Source organism: Bacillus rossius, chromosome 11 (genome assembly GCF_032445375.1).
Source record: "Bacillus rossius redtenbacheri isolate Brsri chromosome 11, Brsri_v3, whole genome shotgun sequence".
NCBI lineage: Eukaryota > Metazoa > Arthropoda > Insecta > Phasmatodea > Bacillidae > Bacillus > Bacillus rossius.
The window spans coordinates 48,699,034-48,719,107 of record NC_086338.1 but is presented as its reverse complement, the minus strand read 5'-3'; the positions used below and the strand labels follow the sequence as shown (position 1 = coordinate 48,719,107).

Here is a 20,074-nt window from a genome sequence, read left to right as displayed (position 1 = left end):
ACATACTACTATAACCTAGTGAAAAAAATAGTTTTGAGAAACGCCCTAAAAATTATCCATTATTAAAGTTTTTCTTTCTTTCGTGAAAGAAATAAAAATACGGTCTGGCGATCACAAGATTTTTCGTAACGTTAAGTCAGTTTATATCATGATTTTTTTTTTATCACTGGTTAATCGTATTGTTTTCATTTGAAGTAAACCACAGGTAATTTATTCAGAGGTGCCCCCCCCCCCCCCCCAAACACTATGACTCACCCCCCCCCTTCCTAACCTAATGATGCCCCCCCCCTTCCCCCCGAAATTTTTTATGCCATTTTCTCAATGATTTACTCAATTATTTTATAATATTATACTTTTTTAGTATTATATTTTATCACATTTTGCATTAATTAAAACTGATTTTCTAATAATAATAATTTTGGCCATATCAGGTAATATTTCCATCCTGAACCGACAGATGCCAAACTGCTTTTGTTGAGGAAAGTGCGGGGTTGCCAATTTGATTTACAAGATCCCTTTCAATTATCAAAGCACCAGAAACGTATTTTCACATTAGAAGCTATAATTATGTAAATAATATATACATTTTTCTCGTCTTTTAACCCCCCCACCCCCTGAAATTTTAATGACGCAGTCTGCATCGTTACCCCCCCTTGTGGGCACCCCTGATTTATACAAAACACTAACAATTTTTCGCTTGGCTGTAACGTCCAATACCCGATTAAAATGTCTATATTAGGAAGCTTTAAAGAAAACGAATTTCCGGTCAGGCAGAATTTTTTCATCACTAGACCCTATACCGAGAATCATTATTGTGATTATTGTAAGAAAACGTACTTTTAAATGTTTTGTAATATCGGTTTGTGTTTTTTATGTCAACTTTTATTCTGTCGAATAACAGGTTAACGTTATCTTCAGCCACAAAATCTGTAGACGTTAAACTTAAGCTACTACAGGTAAAATTAAACTTCATTCGATGAGCTATTTTTATATTTTGTTGGATTTATATGTAGAAAATTCTGGTTGTTTTATGTTACGGTTAGATCTGTAGAGGTTTTGAATGCCCAAAGTTTTCATTGTACAGTCTGAAGTCTAGTTCTGTTAAACCTATGTTGTATTTAATTAAAAAAAAAAAAAAAAAAAAAAAAAAACAGGACACAAACATTAGTAATATATGTGTTCCCGTTGTAAGTATAAAATAAATCGCAGAATTGACAGCATCAAAACTCATGGCAGTTAGAATGAATGACCTTAGATATCCCTAGGAGAAAGCGGGCAGCGTGTTCAGTTCGTTTTATCCAACGACCTAGAGATATATAGACTGCTTATCACACTGCTTTCAGCGCCAATTGCTGCTGTTGACGGCATACTGGGGAACTACAATCCGAGCAAGAGAGATAGAGAGTTGATTTGACAGAATGGTGGGCAAAACATAGCTGTAAAAGCATTGGTTCTTGTGGGAGAAAGAGGCGAGTTGCTAGTAAATTCCCTAAAATTGTAGGTTTTCCGCAATTTTACAGTTTTTGCGGGTAATACTTAAAGATGGAACGAGTGAAATATAATTTTAAATACAGTTTCATCGTAGTGCGATGTGTAAATACGACATTAAATGCGCTAGAAAATAGCTAACCCTTCTTCGACCCAACGTTTGTGACCAATATGTAGATCAGTTATTGAACCTATTATATATGTATTTCGTGTAGGTAATTTGATACAGTACATGGAATTTATCTCATCACTAAGTAATATTAATTTAAAATAATCTACTGCAATGGAATAATGACCACTTTTAAATGATTTGTGTGGGTTTGTTATTATTGTAGTCGTATTCGTTCATTGCGAGTTTTAGTTGTGTCACATAATGAACATAATTCATCCCGTAATATTACATAATTAACTTAGTACACTGCTACTTTTCTGCTGTCAATGTACGTCGTCTGCTAACAAAACACTGTTTGCCCACCATTCTGTCAAATTCAAGATGGCCTCCCACTAGCAGTCTATATAAATCTAGGTCGTTGGTTTTCTGCGTGGCCGTTCCCGAAACAAGCAAAAGTTAAATTTCTGAGACCAAAAGAAAACTACGGAATTATGAATGGATGATTACTACTCACCCTGTTGGCAGCACTACGGCGCCACATGTTCCTGTTTGACGAGGCGGATTGCAATGCCATCTATCGTTGGGCAGCTCTACTACAGTTCCAGAGTGCGAAAACGACCACATTTCCTCATGGCTGGTTTATGTAATTATTTTTATACAGTGATTTAATTATTTTTATTCAGTGGTATTAATAATTAAGGTATACGTTAAAAGTGAATAATGTTTTTGACTTATAATAATTTGTAAGGGGAAAAAAAAAGCTCACGTGGTGGCAGCAGTTGGATTTGAACCGTGAACTTTCGAATTACGAGCTACTTGATACTCACGTTTTACTCGCTGATCCACCGAAACTCAATAGCTGTAGAAACACTATAACTACTATATATTGCAGTAACCCTCGTTTAATGTTTTTTTTTAAACCTAATGTTTATCCATTGTCACATGTGAGAAATGGTATGGTGGCACATTATGTCGTAGCTTTCAATGGAAACAATGTTTCGCTTTCGTACACGCCTCAGATCTTCCGTTTACGTTACTCTCTGCGACCAGTAGAAGCTGAGTATTTAGCTTCGGTGGTAGCTATGGTTGTTTACGTTTACAACACGTGAAATATTGTTTCACGTGCACGAATAGATTGAGTTCTGTCATTAACATCGTGGTTTCATTTATTATGTAAATCTTTACCGTTTTTTACTCCTGGATCTCGAATATTTGATGTGTAAACATCTTAGCTCTCTGTATGCAGCATTTTGAAGGATAAATTTCGTAAATTCAACGGAAGTTGTATGAACAATGTCGGACCCACGTATATCAACGTAAACCCGTATTTAGTCACTTTCGTAAACCTTACGGGACATGCCAAACGTATTGATGTGCCAGATGATACTTTACGGTAGTGAAACTACCCCGGAATAAATTTTTATGAACAAAAATAGTCTTAGTAAAAAGTGATATCGAGTTAGAAAGCTGGTATTACAATGACAATAATACGCATTCTTAATCGTTTCGGTAGAACGTGTGCTTGTAAAGATGAAGGGCGAATTTTTTACGTGATTCAAATCTCGTCACTGGGAAAAACTTTTTTTAAAATTTTTAATAATATAATAATATTGTAGAGTAATGTTAAATTAGCTCGTCAAGGTTTATAGGAAGTATTTTCAGACTGATTTCAGTCGTGTGAGCGAAAATAAACATACAAACACATACTTTGTGTTATAATGTGTATTTTAAAATGTTTCAAGTTAGTATTTCAGTAATGCCATAAAAGTATTACTTTTAATGTGTGCGTTTAATGAATTTAAACAAGAGGGACAGTATTTCAATAAAATTCCTTGTTGAAAATAAGGTTCAAATATGAGGTTTGGGATTTTTTTTTCAATGGTTTTCTCGCTATTCTTGGGGCCGGAGTTTAAATTTTCTGTTTGTTTGATGATGCTATCTGCGCGTGATGGTGGCAAGCAACGTTTACGGTGCAGGAAGTAAATGTGTGATTCAGTGTCTAGAAATTTTGGTAGGTACTTGAAAAGCGAATATTTGATTGATTACTTTATTTATCAAGCTTGGAATTATTTTAAAGAATTCTACTTTAAATTTCGTGTCCCAGTTCCGTATTGTAATTGTATTTGCAACATGAACAACACGAGAACACTTGAATTAGCTCGTAACCGATGTTAATGTTTACACATCACTAGCGAGTACTAAAATACTCTCCCACATATAATTTTAAAAGTCCATTGGTTGCCGTTTGTTACAGTTCCGTACGTTTTGGAATGCTAATATCTTGCGGGTCTTGCAGGGAAAGTCATGCATTTTTCTTGGAATCCTGGAAGAATCAAGGAATATCCCCAGTGAGAGTAATTTGAGGGAGAAATTTCATGCTCCAGTATTCCATAACCCAAAATGGAATACAAGATATAATGATAACATTCATTTGCCTTCTGCATCATTATCAGTTGTTCTGAAAGGTCCCTTTGTGTCTCTGGTAATTTTTTTTTAATTCTTTACCTAACCAATATAAAGTATTAAGCTGCCTAGATAAAAAGAAATTTAAGGTAAATGTAAAGAAATTATTACATAAGAATTGTTTTTATAATATCAATGAATATTTATTTTAACTCATGTAGTTCTTTTAAAAGTAATTTATAATTTATATAGGTAATTGTTTTTCAATATGGTGTGGTATGTTGTCTTTTATGTATCATGTTTGTATCGTGATTATCATTTGTTAATATGTTGTATTTGTTTTTATCAATTTGTAATCTTTGTTATAATTTATATGTGCAATTATTGACGTTCTCTATACCTCAATTGTATTACATACATGTATAGGGGTCAACAGAGAGATGTAAAAAATAAATAAATAAAGCATTTTTATATGGTGGTGTTTTAATACGCACATTTATATAATGGTGTGTACAAGTGTCTGTTTGAAATTTAAAAAAAAAAAAGTGGATGGACCCAGCCAGCTGTGGGGATCGTGGAGACTATATTTGTGAAAAAGGGTAGTCTGGGAAATTTTAAGAATTGGTCAGAGAACAATCAGGGAAATTTGATTAAAGATTTGTGTGGACACCCTATTAAAAACTCTGGTTGTTTAGTTAAAAACTCCGTATTTTAGTTATGTTAAAACAAATTTTACCTAGTAAAAATATCGTCATAGATATCTGGGATCAGCTATCAAAACATCCAACATGGCGGGTGGGACGAGCTCTAAGTGCATACAAGAGTGTGATACAGTTGTCTAGGAGTCAAGCGATCAATCGATTGTTGTGCCGTGTGTATCGTCTTTCGTTTGACACAAAAAAAAAAACGTAACTTAGTCTCACGACATTTCCCAACTCCACAAATGTTTCTTTATAATATCGGAATTTTAATAATAGTTTCAGTAGTATTTGAGTTGACATCTTAAAAAAAAAAAATGCAAATATCTGAACCGGATTCGAACACGCACGCGTCCCTCGCGCAATTCGCCGGGAAATTCGTAATTTCCGTTGGACGACATTCCACCGTTGACTTCCAGCACGGCTCATAATGTTTCATGAGCTCTGTGCCTGGCCGCGCGGCGCGGAACTCTCGAATTCTGCCCGGACACGGACTTGGTCACGCACGAACGCGGAGAGGGTGTAATTTGCAAGAAGTCTTGAGATAGGAGTATGAAATGGGAATGCTGTTCGTTTCCTTGAGGTTGAGGAGGGTGGAGGGGGAGACGTAGCGCAAGTGTCGACGCCGGTTTGTTTCCAGGCGAGCTCGCTCGCACGTGACGTCCGGAGTCACGCAGTTCTCGATCACGCTCCTGCTCCTCGTCACGGCACCCTTCGAGCTGCTTCTTTCATTCAGTGGCGTCGCCGCCCCGTCGTGGAACAGCTCGGCTATCTTTACCTCTCGTTATGCGGCACTTCGTGAATGGAACGGAAAATGTGTAACCACGGTGTTGCAAGCTGTGGCGGATGGCGCGAACCACAGTTCGCAAAGCCAAAGGGAAACTTTATAGTATTAACTGTTTAATAATTTTTTTTTTTTTTTTTAACAAGATGGGCAGTATTTTAATAAAATTTCTTGTCGAAAAGCAGGTCCAAAACCGGGGTTAAGTATTTAATTTTTTGACGTGACAACGTCTAATAAATCGATGAACGCCGGCTGCACGCACGAAAAAGTGTCACGTTACGCACATTCTTCCGTTACACTGTCCCGTTACGCTCATTGTTCCGTTACGCTGTGTTCCGTTAAGCTGTCGGCGAGTGCAGTAATAATAGGTTATGTTACAATTGACTAAAAAATTATGGTGATTCATATAATTGATGATAGATATTTGATTACAGTTTATTTATATGAAAACTTGTTCATAATTATATTTAAACTTTATAGCTAAGCGCCAGTTTTTTTAAAATTAATTACAAGTCATCTACACGTGAACTGTTTCGTCGACTGTTTATAAAGTGAAGTGAAAAGTTAATGTGGTTTTCATTGCTTATTACAACAACAATTTCGGCAATAAAGGTTAATTATTGTTGCATTTTAAAAATCTGTTTACTATTATAATTTCAAGTATTTATTCTTTTATTATTAAAATAAAAACGATTCAATTTTATCCATAAAAGTATGCAATCATTTCATCAATGTTTTGTTATGAAGTCACGTTAAACTATCGTCCGTAAACCGACTTTACAGACAACCAATTTTTTTTCGCTTTTATCGGAGCCTTTTTCGATATAGTTTAATATTTCGGTCGGGTAATCAGATGATCCTGTAGTCGACGTATCTTCCTCGGCAACGAATCCTAGCGGCTGGTGCGGAAACTACGTGTGATTCGAATCAATAAATGTAGTTGAGAACACACTTTGCGTATATTTATCACGATAGGCATTATTTTAAAGAATTCTACGTTACACGTTGTGTTTGAGTTTCGTATTGTAATTGTATTTGCATCACAGAACATGAATTTGCTGGTTACCGAGGTTAGGTGTTGCCCATACATCTCCGGCGAGTACTGAAAGATTCACTGACATTTTTTTCCTACCAAAATAATCGAAGAATTCTTAAAAATAACTGCGAGCGTGATAAATATCAGAAAAGTATTCATTTTAGGGAAAGATTGTAGAAATTTAATTCCCTTTTTTAAAAACCTATCTAAAACTCTGTTTAGCAAGATGGGACCATTGATTTCTCAGGGATAGCGGAACAACTGGAGCAGTACCGAACGCGTCGCATTTGATTGCCTCAACGCTGAACACGTGACATTTATCTCTAGACTGGAATTATCATTGCCTGCGTTTTTGAGGTTTTACTTCTTTAGGCCTGTTGAGGATGAAATTTTAGTATGCACCAGAAATTCAATTAAATAAGCGCGCCTTACGCAATGGAAATTTGACAGGTTGGAATTGGAAGTCCAGTGCGCGTGCGTGCATAAACTTCTCTAGCCACGAGCCGAAGTCATCAAGATGGCGGACCCACGTGTGGCTTCATGCACCCGTGCATGGTTCGCGAACATCGGGTGATGTACTAAGCGTATTTCGGTGCCGAAAATAAACCTTACGGTATTGAATCTATCCCGGAATACTCTTTGTGTACTTAAATAGTCATAAAAAATGGTTGTCTGTAAAGTCGGTTTACGGACGATAGACAAAACATTGATGAAATGATTGCATTCTTTTATGAATAAAATTGAATAATTTTTATTTTAATAATAAAGAATAAATACTTGAAATTATACTACTAATCAGATTTTTAAAATGCAAGAATAATTAACCTTTATTGCCGAAATTGTTGTTGTAATAAGCAATGAAAACCACATTAACTTTTCACTTCACTTTATAAACAGTCGACGGAACAGTTCACGTGTAGAGGACTTGTAATTAATTTTAAAAACTGGCGTTTAGCTATAAAGTTTAAATGTAATTATGAACAAGTTTTCATATAAATAAACTAATCAAATATCTATCATCAATTATATGAATCACCATAATTTTTTAGTCAATTGTAACATAGCCTATTATTACTGCGCTCGCCGACAGCGTAACGGAACAATGAGCGTAACGGAACAATGTGCGTAACGGGACACTTTTTCGTGCGTGCAGCCGGCTTTCATCGATTTATTAGACGTTGTCTCATCAAAAATTTAATATCAACAAAAAAACATGTACCTATAATTTATTATACAGGAAAATTGTGTTGGGACGAACATGGCGTCAAAGATATTTAGGCTAACGTTTTGTTTCTCCAAAGCGTTACGAACGTGGCGTTATCTTTCAGGTATTTTTCAAACTAAAAGTTTTAGTCCAAAAGATCCCGGCTGTGTATTTAATTTTTTGACAAGGAATTTCATTACAACTATTGCCCATCATGTTAAAATTTACTAAACAGTTAATACTTTAAAGTTTCTGCACACGTTATATGTTATATTTTATGACATTCCAAAAACTTTTTTAAAATACACATTTTAACACTGATTGTATGTTGGTTTGGAACTTAACTGAGTCAAGAGGTTAAAATATTTGCTAGTGATGAGATTCGAACTACGTCCCTTTAAGTTTAACAATCACGCGTTCTTCCACTAAGCTATGGAGACAGATTGAGGATAGGAAGGATACTGTGAGTTATCAACAGTGTAATGACATTTTTTTAAATGTATTTTCACACTTTAATTACTTTTTGCTTTGACTAATTTAGTTTACCAACGGTTTCATTTGGCACACCTTATGTTTACGAAAGTGACTATAAATGGGTTTGTGTTGCTACACGTGGATCCGCCATTGACTTCCGTTTTAATTTTCACGAGATTACTCCTACCAAATGCCGTATACCGAGAGCTAACATGTTTACACGTCAAAAACCTCTTATCAAATATATTGTTTTTTTTTTTTTTTTTCATTATGTGCAAAAGCACGAAATATCGTAAACAAGATAACAAGATACCAACCCCTTTTAGATGTAATGAAAACGCGACCTCGCATCGCGAGCTCCTGGTGGGTAGGCAACGGTGGTGTCGCGACAGCTGTGCGGTTGGCAGGACTATCCACGCGCTGACGGAGGCATTGCTGGTAACTACGAGGCTTGATACGTTTGAAACGGTGAAACTTAAATCTTTTAAGTACATAATGGAGGTTAAAAGAATGTTTCAATCGTGTGACTGTCTGCACCGTTAGAAATTACAGCAAATTTACGAACTCGTCAACGACGAAGAGTTGTTCGTATTTTCAGGAAAAATGAATCTTCGTAAAATACTACAGCGGTTTCCGTACTCCGAGTTTTTGTGTTGCGTTGTAGGCAAGGTGAACGAACACGCCTGGAATAAAGAGGAGTGAATTTGCTGAACACTTGACCAGTATTTGAACGTTTCATTAACATGTCAGGATCATTTCAGATTAATTTTGTTCAAAGAAAGTTAACTCAGTGCCCGTCAGTTTGTCAGTTTACGAAGATCCCTGGATGATTTGTAACCAGTGTTTTTTTTTTCCCTCAGATATAAGGTGGGAATTTTTAACAGTGAAGGGTAAGTTTATCCTTGCTGCTCCCCTGTGCTTTTATGTAGCTGCGCATGCGCCTTTTGGCAGCAATCCAGACACGCACAAGCACCAATTCTGACCGCTACGCCCAATCTCCCGACCCCAGCATTGTTGGAATTTTCTTCCTGAACCATCCTCCTTGTCCTGTACTGAACCTGCCTGCTTGGTGCTTGCAATCATTTGAGCCCGGGGTTTTCCATGTGTCCATGGGCCCAAGTTAACTAATTATAGTCTAGAGCAGTGGTTCCCAAACATTTTCAACTGGCGACCCACCTTTCCTTATAGGAGTACCTCCACGGTCTATCGGTCCATGGTGGAGTAAAAAAAAACCTTATTTGTATCGTATCCCCCTTATGCATATATATAACTTACCATCAAATATTGAAAATATGTATATGCTTTTTTTTTAAGATACCGATTGATTATTGATAAACAATTTGTGTTCTGATTTGGAAATGGCTGACAAAATATAAGCACTTTGTAGCAAAAACAGTTATTTATTTAACAATATATGTATATGTGTTTGCACACAATTCGATTTTTCTTATATTTTATGATGGTTTATTCGATGGTTTCTGACAGTTTTAGGATGGAGTCGCGACCCACCGTTCGGGAACCGCCGGTCTAGAGCCTAAGATAGCGGGGTTAGTCGTGGCCGGCCAATCCCCGGGCAGAGCACACGGTGCGCGGCTAGGCGTCAAGCCTTCGGCCCGGGACGCACCTAGTTAGGTTAGGGAAAGTAACTGTCGCGGGGGGGTGTGGGGGGGGAGGGTTGCCGCCGGAAGAGCGGAAGGAGGTCACCGCCCTCCCCGCGCGGGTCGCTGGGGCAGTGGGCCCGCTCGCCGATTGGCCCCCGAGGCCCCGCGTGTGATTGTATAATGGCGGCCCGCTCCGTGCGTTTGAGCGCGTGGGATCCCTCTCCCCCCCTCCCCCTCTGCCTTGCACGTGCGTGCGGCCCCGGAGGGGTGGTGCGTGACCCCTGCGTGACCCGGGGGAGGGGGGGGGGTCGTTCAACTGACCCGTGCCGGCCCCTCTGGTCGCCCAAGGCCGCGGGGACGAGCGCGCGTGGCCCCCCTCCACCTCGCTGCCCGAGATGTCCCAGTGGTCACGTGAGTAGACAACCTGAAAAATTCGCGTGTTCATTACGTGTCATGCTAAAAATTCAAATGATTATACCTTAGCGCTGCTTCCGCCGTTGGTCCACTGTTAATCCGGAGGACTGAGGGCCAATTTAGAGACCCTCGCTCGTTGAAATGTCGAATCACAGGCCACGTCATTCGAGACGACTCACAAGTCAGCAGCCGATGAACAGGTGGCCATTTGCCCGAGTGTGTAGAGGATATTGGAGTCTATCCTGGAGGTCATTGAACCCGCGAATTTTTTCCGGTCTCTACGCATGAGCATTTCCAACTGTACTTCCAGAAGAGTTAAAATGGCTAACACGCGTAGTACTCCCAGTAGAGATTCTGTAAAGCACTCAAGGAACATTCGTTACGCTTTTGTGGTCACCGCTCATATCTCATACGACGAGAGGACCGCGCTAGAGGCACTATCATCCCGCCTCGCCGACACACATACACCCCTGACTGGGCGTAGTCAGGTGAGCAGAAGCTTTGCAGGTTAATCGAATGGCGAAACACTCGACTTGACCTCAAGTCACGGCTGTGTGCAATGCCAAGTTATCAGTGGTACAATTACTCAAGTGGGTTGCAGTTTAGCGTCGTGGTAGAATACAGAGAAGCAGGTCAACCATGCCTAATGACCAGCTGCATCATTTTGCCGTCCGGTCCAAGATCCCATGACAAATTAATATGAAACGTAATAATTAGAGCATTTGACTAAAAATAACGAGCATTTCACTGGAGAAGTGGTTGCCTGTAACTCTTTAGAAAAAGTACCACTTTGCTTTTATCCGTTAAATATGATCGAGAATTTTGTAAAACATTTTATAATATATACGTTTGGTTACAACAGTAACATCCATGCAATCCTTACAAGTACCGCGCATGTCTGCTCGCACTGTGTCGATCCTAAGATCGTCGTCATGAACCTCCAGGATTGCCGGTTCAACTAGGAAACCCCGGTGATAGATATTTGCTCAGCGTTCAGAAGCACAACGGTGCAACAGAAAGTGTGGTCGAACCGTGATCGTGAAATGATATATCGCGCTCGGACAACTGCGCAGTATAGTCTTTTCCGAAGCGGGGAAATGTCGCGGACTCCAGACGCACGCACCCATCAAGATGGCCGAATTTGGGCGGAACAAACAACGGAGGTCTGCATCACTCCCCCCCTCTACTCCTCCATGGGGTGTCGAATTCCAAGTGGGGAACGTGGCGGATGTTTCTTCGGTTTTACGTTGCTTTGTGCGACCAGTAGAAGCCGCGTACTTGGTTGCGGTTTGTTTGTGTTCCAAATACGTTAAAAACTGTTTCAAGCACACGGATATCTAGTGTTGTATTAATAATTTGTCATTTATATAAATTCTGTCCGTCTCGAAGCATTTTTTTTTCATTATTAGTATTATTTCGTTACCTTGGAATGCAATCTCATTGATCCCATGTGTTAGGTTTCCGTGCACTGTGTAAGCAGCAGAGACGCGATGTTGAAATGTTCCATTCCGTTGCCGTACCAGTGTGGAACGGGCCGTATCCATTCCGTGACCGCTTCATTCTGTCTCCTCTCCACTCACCGCTCCGACGACCCCTGTCGGAACGCGAGCTGGTGGCGACACTGCGCTCTGTGAGTGTATCGTGGAACTAGGTACTTGGCCATTTGAATCGCCTGCGCCAGAGATGTCTTTTTCCGTACGGCCCAACTTGAAGAATATCTCAGGAAAGAAATACCAGGTAGACCGTCGTCGCATTTGTAGGATAATTGTCCGCGGACACTGATGTAAAGCCGTGATATTTCTCGCGTAAATGTCGATCTGATATTCATCCATGTGTGTCCGGCCCTCGGATCAGTTCCAAAAAAAAATAAAACTGTCTCTCGAAAGGAACTGCCCTCGTTCATTCACTCACGCGAGGTCGCTGCGCAGATGCTGGTCGGTGGGGAGGGGGAGGGTGCGCCTCGCAATTACGGAGCCCTGCAGGGCTTGTTAGGGATCCCCGGGTGACGAGGGGTTGCTGGTGACGTCACACCGCTCTCGAGCACGCCTCTCGCCTCTGCGACAGCCTCGCTCTCCCTTCCTCCTTTACCGTGCCGAGATGACACTTTCTCGTGAATTGGAAAATAAAATCTATTATCCACTGAACCTCAAGTCAGACACGCCTCATTAATCCGTGTACGTGCATTTTCGGTTTTCTCGCCCCCCCCCCCCCTCCCCCCCTCCCCAAGGTGTCACTCTTTTCCTTTGTAAAATTTGAAGTTAGTTTTTTTTTATATGACTGGTCCATAAATACAATTCTCAATTTTTTTTGGGAAAAAAAATGGGGGGGGGGGGGGGGGGGGGGGTTGGTGGTTTTCGCACGTCTAAGTTATCTTAACGGGGTTAGGTCAGACACATCAAAAAAATCTTTGTAATGTGAAAATGTATATGGGTTGTGTACCTACATTCTAATATGAATTTGCCTTTGCAACGGTTACTTAATCCCGTATCCATGTGTGTTTACAAAAACTAATTTTAGTTCGTATTAACTACTACAAAGTTTTGGAAGGGAAAAAAATGTGAAAAATTCTGGTACTCCTAATGGTGCACAAAGCTTTGGGGGGTGGGGGGGGATATGTCTTATATTATAAAATCTACTCAATATACTATAGATATTATATTTGATAGAGTTGTATAAAAATATTGTTGCTGATTAATAACAATTGCCAATTTCTTATTGTTATCTGTAGTAGAAAAATTATTTGCTGTGGTTCACTTTCATGCATGGAAAAAAAGACTTTTTTGAAGAGCGGTTTTGCTCTACTGAAAACAGACACCGGGGCCCAAATTAGTTCAGGTCAAGGGGCTTCGCGAGTTAACAAACATACGTAACATGATATTTGCGTGTTTTGGCAATGTTTACAAACTTCTGAAGCAACACAGACGAATGCTAAACGCATCAGCCATTGAGGTTTATAGCAAATATCATTACTCCAATTAGTCTGCGCACGAGTAGGTGAGTTTTTGAAGTGATACGAGTAAAATAAAAGCATCTGTGTGGATTAGTGTAACGTCGCGTACACACACACGCGCGCGCGCGCCGCGAACAGGACTCGCGCAGTGTGGACGGAGCCTCGAACGCGCGCAGGGCCGTCGCGCACCGCCAGCTGTCGGTCTTCAAGACGAACACAAAGGGACACGGCGCGCCAAGTGTGTACACGTGCTCGGGGCTCGCTGGTCCCCAGCAGCGCGCAGTCAGCGGACTAGTCGGATGCACACCGGCTTACGGTGCGAGGGGTCCTGGGTTCGAGTCCCGGGTAAGGCATGGTTGTGACATTTACATGCTGATATTTGATTACCTCGGAATGAAATTGATGATTGCACTGACATAAAATTGACCCATTGGCTGTTTGGCATATAGCTGCAGGCCACATAAATTTAAGTAAAAAAAATAGTGGACACGGAGGGTGTGAAGACGAGCTGTTAGGCCTGATAGAAGTTTATAAAAACATATCCTGTGCTTTGTAGTGCAAGTAACAAAGACTACTTACTACATATATATAAAAATGCCAAAAACCATTTTTTTACGCGACTTTTCAAAACTTTATTTATTTATTTTGTATTTTTGTTCCGTTGATCCCACATGGAGACAAGGCTCCGGGATATAGAACATGTCACATTATACATATAGTTCCCTTTACATAATATGCAGACATTAATATTTACATGATGCAAGTTACAAAAAATTACAGAACATGTTACACAATTTAACTGTATAGTGATACTTGATATTTTATGCAAAACATGAAGCAGCTGTTATCACAAGTCCATTCAAAAAATTAACAGTTCAATTTCTCTATTATCAATCAAATTAAAGAATTCCTTCAGAGAGTAGGTAGGATATTCTATAAGTATTTGTTTTACTGTTTTTTTTGAATACTGGTAAACTGTTTGTTTTAGTTATTTTCTGTGATATTAAGTTATAAAGTTTTACTCCCATGTAATTTAGTCCATTTTCAAATCGCCTAGTGTTATGTTCAATTATCCTCAATTTACTAGCATTTCTGGTGTTATATGTGTGAATATCTATGGTTTTTTTTTAATTTGGTTTTTTCCTTATGAATGAATGAATGAAAGGGTTCTCAGAATTTATTCATTTATGACAGTCAGGATTTTAAGTTTTTTGAATTTTGGTGTACAGTGAGATGAATTTTTATCTTTTGTTATTATTCTAATAGCTCTTTTTTGTATTTTTACGATTTTATCAACTCCTACTGCATTGCCCCAGATTTCAATGTTATACGACATTACAGTGTGTATTGACATTTTTTTTAAACTACGGTTAAAATTTCGAGATACGTGTATTTTTGGCCTTATGGTTTACCGCTAAAACGGGAAGACAATCCAAATTATTAATGTGTCAACAGCATGTAAATTACCACAATTTTTTTTAAGGGAGTTGGGTTGGTTACAGTGTGTTGCTTATTACTACTTCAAGTGTTACCTTTCGCTTTCTATCAAATTAGTCATTATTTCATTGGATTATTGGGTTATGTGATTAATACTCTCATCGCAAAGATATTTATTTTTGTTAATTATTATTTCTAAGGATCCCTGTGGTCGATTTTGAGGAACAAGTGGGTAGTCCTGATTCAGGCACATGTATGTCAATATGTTTATGTATGCATATCAGGCAACATTAACATATAGGAGGTGAAGACGAGTGTCCTAGTGTTGGTTCAACTTTCTTTAGTTTGTAGCTGTAAAAATTTAACTTAGGACTAGTAATTTTGCATTTTATGTAAAATGCAGGTTTTAAAATATTAAAATAAGCTGCAATGCACGGTAGTGATGTATTTTTACATCAAATTGTGTCGGAAGAAAGTACAATGATTTGTTTTGCATTTGTGTTTCAGTTGCTGGCTACTCCGGCACACACCATGATCTCGGTAGCTCGACTTTGCCAGCCTTTCTTGCTGTCGTTCCTGGACACAAAGCCAAAGTGAGATCCTTTAACTGTTCTAATAATGGTGTTTCGGGACTGGTGACATCCTCCAACAAATGGCTTGCAGTTATCCTGTATGTCAGGACTTCTCACTTAAGCTTACCTTCAGGCCACTTGCATTTATTTTACAATTTCCTGAAGTTCTGGGGGCTAAAAGTAAAAAAAAAAAAAAAAATTATTTTTACATGTCTTTACATCAACTTCATATGCATATTCAGTATACTTTCTTATTAGTAAAAGGCAATAATTTATAAAGTACTTAAATACATTTAGCTCCAACCCCAGTATATAAAGAGTTAATTAAATTGACATTTAAGTAATTTTTGGTGAACTATTGTCCTCATTTATATTTTCAAGGCGGGCCAGCAGAAATTTGCCCCGCAAGCCGCCTCTAAAGAAGGCCTACACCAGTAAACTACAGGTTAAGTAAATAATTTATATGTGTGTTTGCAATTATGTTCTAAAATTTTTATTCAGGTGTGAAGGGATTTTGCTGCAGATTTGCATGGATGACAACGTACTGTTTGTCTGTTTTTTTAAATTATTCTTACAGAGGAGTTAGGCTGCACCATAGGATTTTTTATTATTATTTTTTTATTAAAATGTTGATGACAAAGTTTCAATTTTTAACAATAATCTAAATTGTTATGGTCTAGAACCACACTAGGATGATTAGATTATTTCTCTGGACTCTAGAGTAATCACAGCTGTCATAATTATTTCACCAGCCTTCAAATGTTGAGTGCATAAGTTGTCATGCCTCGTTCAGCCAATAGTATGATACAAAAGCTGTACTGCAAGCTGTGGCTTAAGTTAAGACTTAGCTTTACACTTAAAGATGGTCAAAGTTGGATTATTGTACTTTCATGTCATTAGTTTAATTTAAAAAAAAAAAAACTATTTGTGTGTTACATGTTGGTTGCTGTTTTTGTGGGGACTACTAAATGTGGTTTTATTTTCAGGTTATGTTTGTTTTTAAAACTGGAGATTTTAATTTTAAGGTTGTTATTTTTTATGATTTTTTTTTTCTTCATAAAGATGGCATATTAATGGAAAAAATATGACACTTAAATGTTTCATGATGCATATTTCACAGAAATAGTGTCATTTTGAAAAACACTTGATTCACGTTTACAATAAACGAAAGCTAGCGACGAGGCTGGCCAATCAGCCAGAGGGGCACAATGCAGGTAACCACCCGTCTCTCTGATGTAATCCGATCAGCAGCTAAGTTTTGATAACAAGGCTGATTATTTTGTGAGTTTAGTTGCATTTCAGGATGCTGGGAAAATCAGAGCAGTAGGAATTACGTTTATGAGGAGTATGTTGGCAGTTACGAGTCAAACAGGATCAGGAATTAGACACTGCGAGCAAGAGCAGGAGTATGATCATGGAAAAATCAAGAACGAGATGGTGTGGTCATGTAAAGAGAGTGGGAAAAGAGAGGCTGTGTAGGTTAATGATGCGTTGAAGTACACAGGAAGAAGACCCTGTGGAGTGGAGTTGTATTGTGGTTATTAACTTGGATTTCTGTGTTATGTAATATTTTGACATACTTTTCATTGTGTTTTGTTTTTATCATAATTCACCATGTAATCTTATCCTTCTATATTTGTAAAAAGTCGGGCAAACGTATTAATTTAAATGTACACATTATCAGGGGCGTAGCCAGGGGGGGGAGATTAGAGGTTCAAAACCTCCCCCCTCCCTTAGCACGAAATCTTTAATTAATTTCTTATTAATCACTCAAACAAATTTCATATTAAAATTAATAAAATTTTTACCATTACAATATTTAAATTTAAGAACCGAAAACTGCCAAAATAGCACTATTTTACACCTTAAAATCCAAATTTTCCCGGGGGAGGACCCCCGGACCCACCGCTTTAATACGGGGGGGGGGGGGGGGGGCATGCTTCTTAACACCCCCCATACACAAATCCTGGCTACGCCACTTAAGTTCTTTTGAGAATGGTTGATAAGATCATCTTTCACGTCAGTGTGTTCTGTTTCAGGACCGGACAGAAGGACAGTGGAGTGGCCTCAATGACCGAGGACTCCGGAGACGATGGCAGGGACAGCAGCGACGTGGCCGCGCCTCCGGGCGAGCGGAAGGCACACCCGGCGCCCCGAGCCCCCTCCGTCCCCGAGACCGAGCGGATGTCCTGGGAGGAGCGGCTGGAGCCCCTGCTGCGGCAGCCGCTGGACTGGGTCTCCCAGCTGGAGGGCTCGTGAGGCCAGCCGGCCACGACGAGACTGCCGCGCAGTGCTTTCGATTGTCGCTCGTCCCAGCCACAGCACCGTGATGTGCGGTGCACAGTGAAATTAGGTTCAAACATTAAGGGGTGTCCGTTTATAATGTCTCTACATCAGGAGATCAGCTGATACATTTCTGTTGAGGCCATAACCTCCAGCACCTACAACACTACAACATATTTTCTAGACCTTTTGCCAGCTTCCATGCTGTTTAGTTTCCCTATTAAAGACATCTCTAAAACTAATGAAACTACAAAAAAATTAACTCTTATTAAATGTGAAACTTTTTGGCATACTTTAAGGTACATGTGTAATTTGTAATTAAATTTCTCTGTAAGCTTAGTGTTCAATCAATACTGTCTAGATTTTAAATATGAGTGCTATACAAACGAGCATTTCTAAATGTGAGTTAATAAACCTTTTTTTAGTAAACATGTTTGGATTGTTGGATAATACCCTTTCTGTCTTTTTTTGTGTGTTGGATTGCATCATTTTAAAGAACAAGAAGATGAGTCTCCAGAATCTTTGCTTAATCTTGCCACTGGTAGGTTACGCTGATCAGGCCACAGCATTTGACATGCTGGCTTCTAGGGACCTGCATGCGCCGGTGTGCAACAACAAGGCGAGTTGCGACTGTGCTGTGGAGGCTGCCCTAGCTGGCCTTTCCCATCACTCCCAGTGTGATATTTTCTTCCTTCTACATGGTAGCAGTAACTCACTGGAATACAAGTCTGAAGGGGTGCCAGCCAGCAGAAGCAAATTGGTCCTACCACTTTTCAATATTGACAAATGTATAAGGTTCACAAAAAGAGAAACCAAACAATCTTGATTTTGTTGTGATTCATCTTTAACTGCTGGGGCTGACTCAACCCAGCCAACCACTCAACAACTTTCCCAACTACTAGAGATCTCGGAGTTGCAGAATCAAAAGCCTTATTTTTATTTATCAGAACTTAATGCTGCATAGCCCAAGTGTGGTTAACCTGCTGTTGCTTACTGTATGATGGACATCTCGCATATGGTTTGTGTGAGTTTCTGTTAAAAAGATACTTATTGCAATAATTATCGAAGGTTTGCAGTTGCAATCATCTTTTGTTGCTGGAAATCCTAAATGGTCATTAAAGTGCTTCACTGCAGTAAACAAAAAAAACTGCACTCTGTAGCCATTTTGCATTCATGACCCTTTTTTTACTTTCATTACGGGAAACATGTTACTGCATGGTGTATTTCCATAAAAAAATATTTTATTGAAAAACACAGGTTCTATAGATGTTGTTTTACAGAAACTATTAAAGGCAGTTTTTAACTTTGAATAGGCCCGAGTCCGGACTAAAATAAATAATTGATAAAAAAAATTTAATTATGGATACAATGTCTTTTTTAAAAGAATTGGTACAATCGCTTATTCGGGTAAAAAATGGTATACCAAATGGTTATATGAATTTAAAGATGCTGTTATTTCCATATCATACCTTTATATAGCATTTTCTGCATGCAGGGTTGGCGACTACGGCAGGGGTCTCAACAAGGTAGTCCCGCTGGCAAGAGGCATGGGGCTCTGTCTTGTGTCATAAGAGGTCAAAGACCTTGTTTTTTTTAGCATGGCTTGCGTATTTGTAACCTTGGGTCTGTGGCATTGAAGACAAATTAATGATTGATTCCTCCGTGTCACGCTGACGATGCAAGCGTGCCACTGACCACTGGAGGGTGTTCTTGACAGTACACCACACTGGTGGTGTTTGTGGCTATTATAAAAATATTAGCTCCTGCTATCGTAATTCTTCCATCCAAACTAATTAATGTGGCATTAGTATTGCTGGACAGAATCAGTGTACTTATATAATGCAAAGATGTTTTCTCTGTATTATTAATGCTTCAATATTTGAAAGAAAAAAATAATAATTTTCTCCTTCCTTTCAGCTACTACCAACAATTATTTTAACTGAAAGAAAATGCACCTTTTATACATGAACTGTTGATGGTAAGAACAGTTCAAACTAGCATTTGATCAAAACTTAATGCTATTTTTAAATAATGCAACAGACTGCCTGAATTTAAGCAATAACAAAACCACGAAGGTGGTTGCAGGACCAAAATAGGGACAATTGCATATGTGTACAAAAGTAACAATAAGTGTTATGTAAAGTGACCCTAATGCTTGACGCCGTCCCCGCTGCCTGTTTTGAAATTACGTTAACTGAAATGATTTAAAGGAAATTTAGTCTCAAGGGCGGGGTTCCTGGTCTCGTGGCTGCAGGCAGGGACGCGTCGACAAAGGGCCCCCCGGGCTGTTATGGCCTCCCAGGACGCCGTGTAAGTGAAAATACACGTAACTTTGACTGTTTTATTACGGTAACACACGGTACAGTATGTCCCACAGGGCACTGGCACGCGACTGGCAGTATCGTCGTCAACCTCCACTCCGCCTACACGGCCCTCGATTGGCGGCACTGATTACGTCTCTCGGTACACCGAAGACTACCACAACGAGGGGTGCAGGCTAACCTGAGTTCCGGTGACGGCGGTTCGCGGCGCGGCAATTATGGTACCTAGCACGTGGTGACTCATGGTACAAAGGCTGCGTGAATCGGCTATTGTCTGTTATGGATTCACAATTAACA

The 20,074-nt window shown here is 39.3% G+C and overlaps 1 protein-coding gene across 1 annotated transcript in view; it reads left to right on the top strand.

Annotated features, from left to right (window-relative positions):
• The window catches only part of LOC134536931 (WD repeat-containing protein 75), a 69,209-nt gene extending 49,369 nt beyond the window's left edge, over window positions 1-19,840 (top strand). The window contains exons 14-15 of the mRNA XM_063377028.1: window positions 15,109-15,194; window positions 17,213-19,840. Of these exons, the coding sequence (XP_063233098.1) occupies window positions 15,109-15,194; window positions 17,213-17,432 (306 nt within the window). The 3' untranslated portion in view covers window positions 17,433-19,840. The remainder of the gene's footprint in view (window positions 1-15,108; window positions 15,195-17,212) is intronic.
• The last annotated feature ends 234 nt before the right edge of the window (window positions 19,841-20,074 follow it).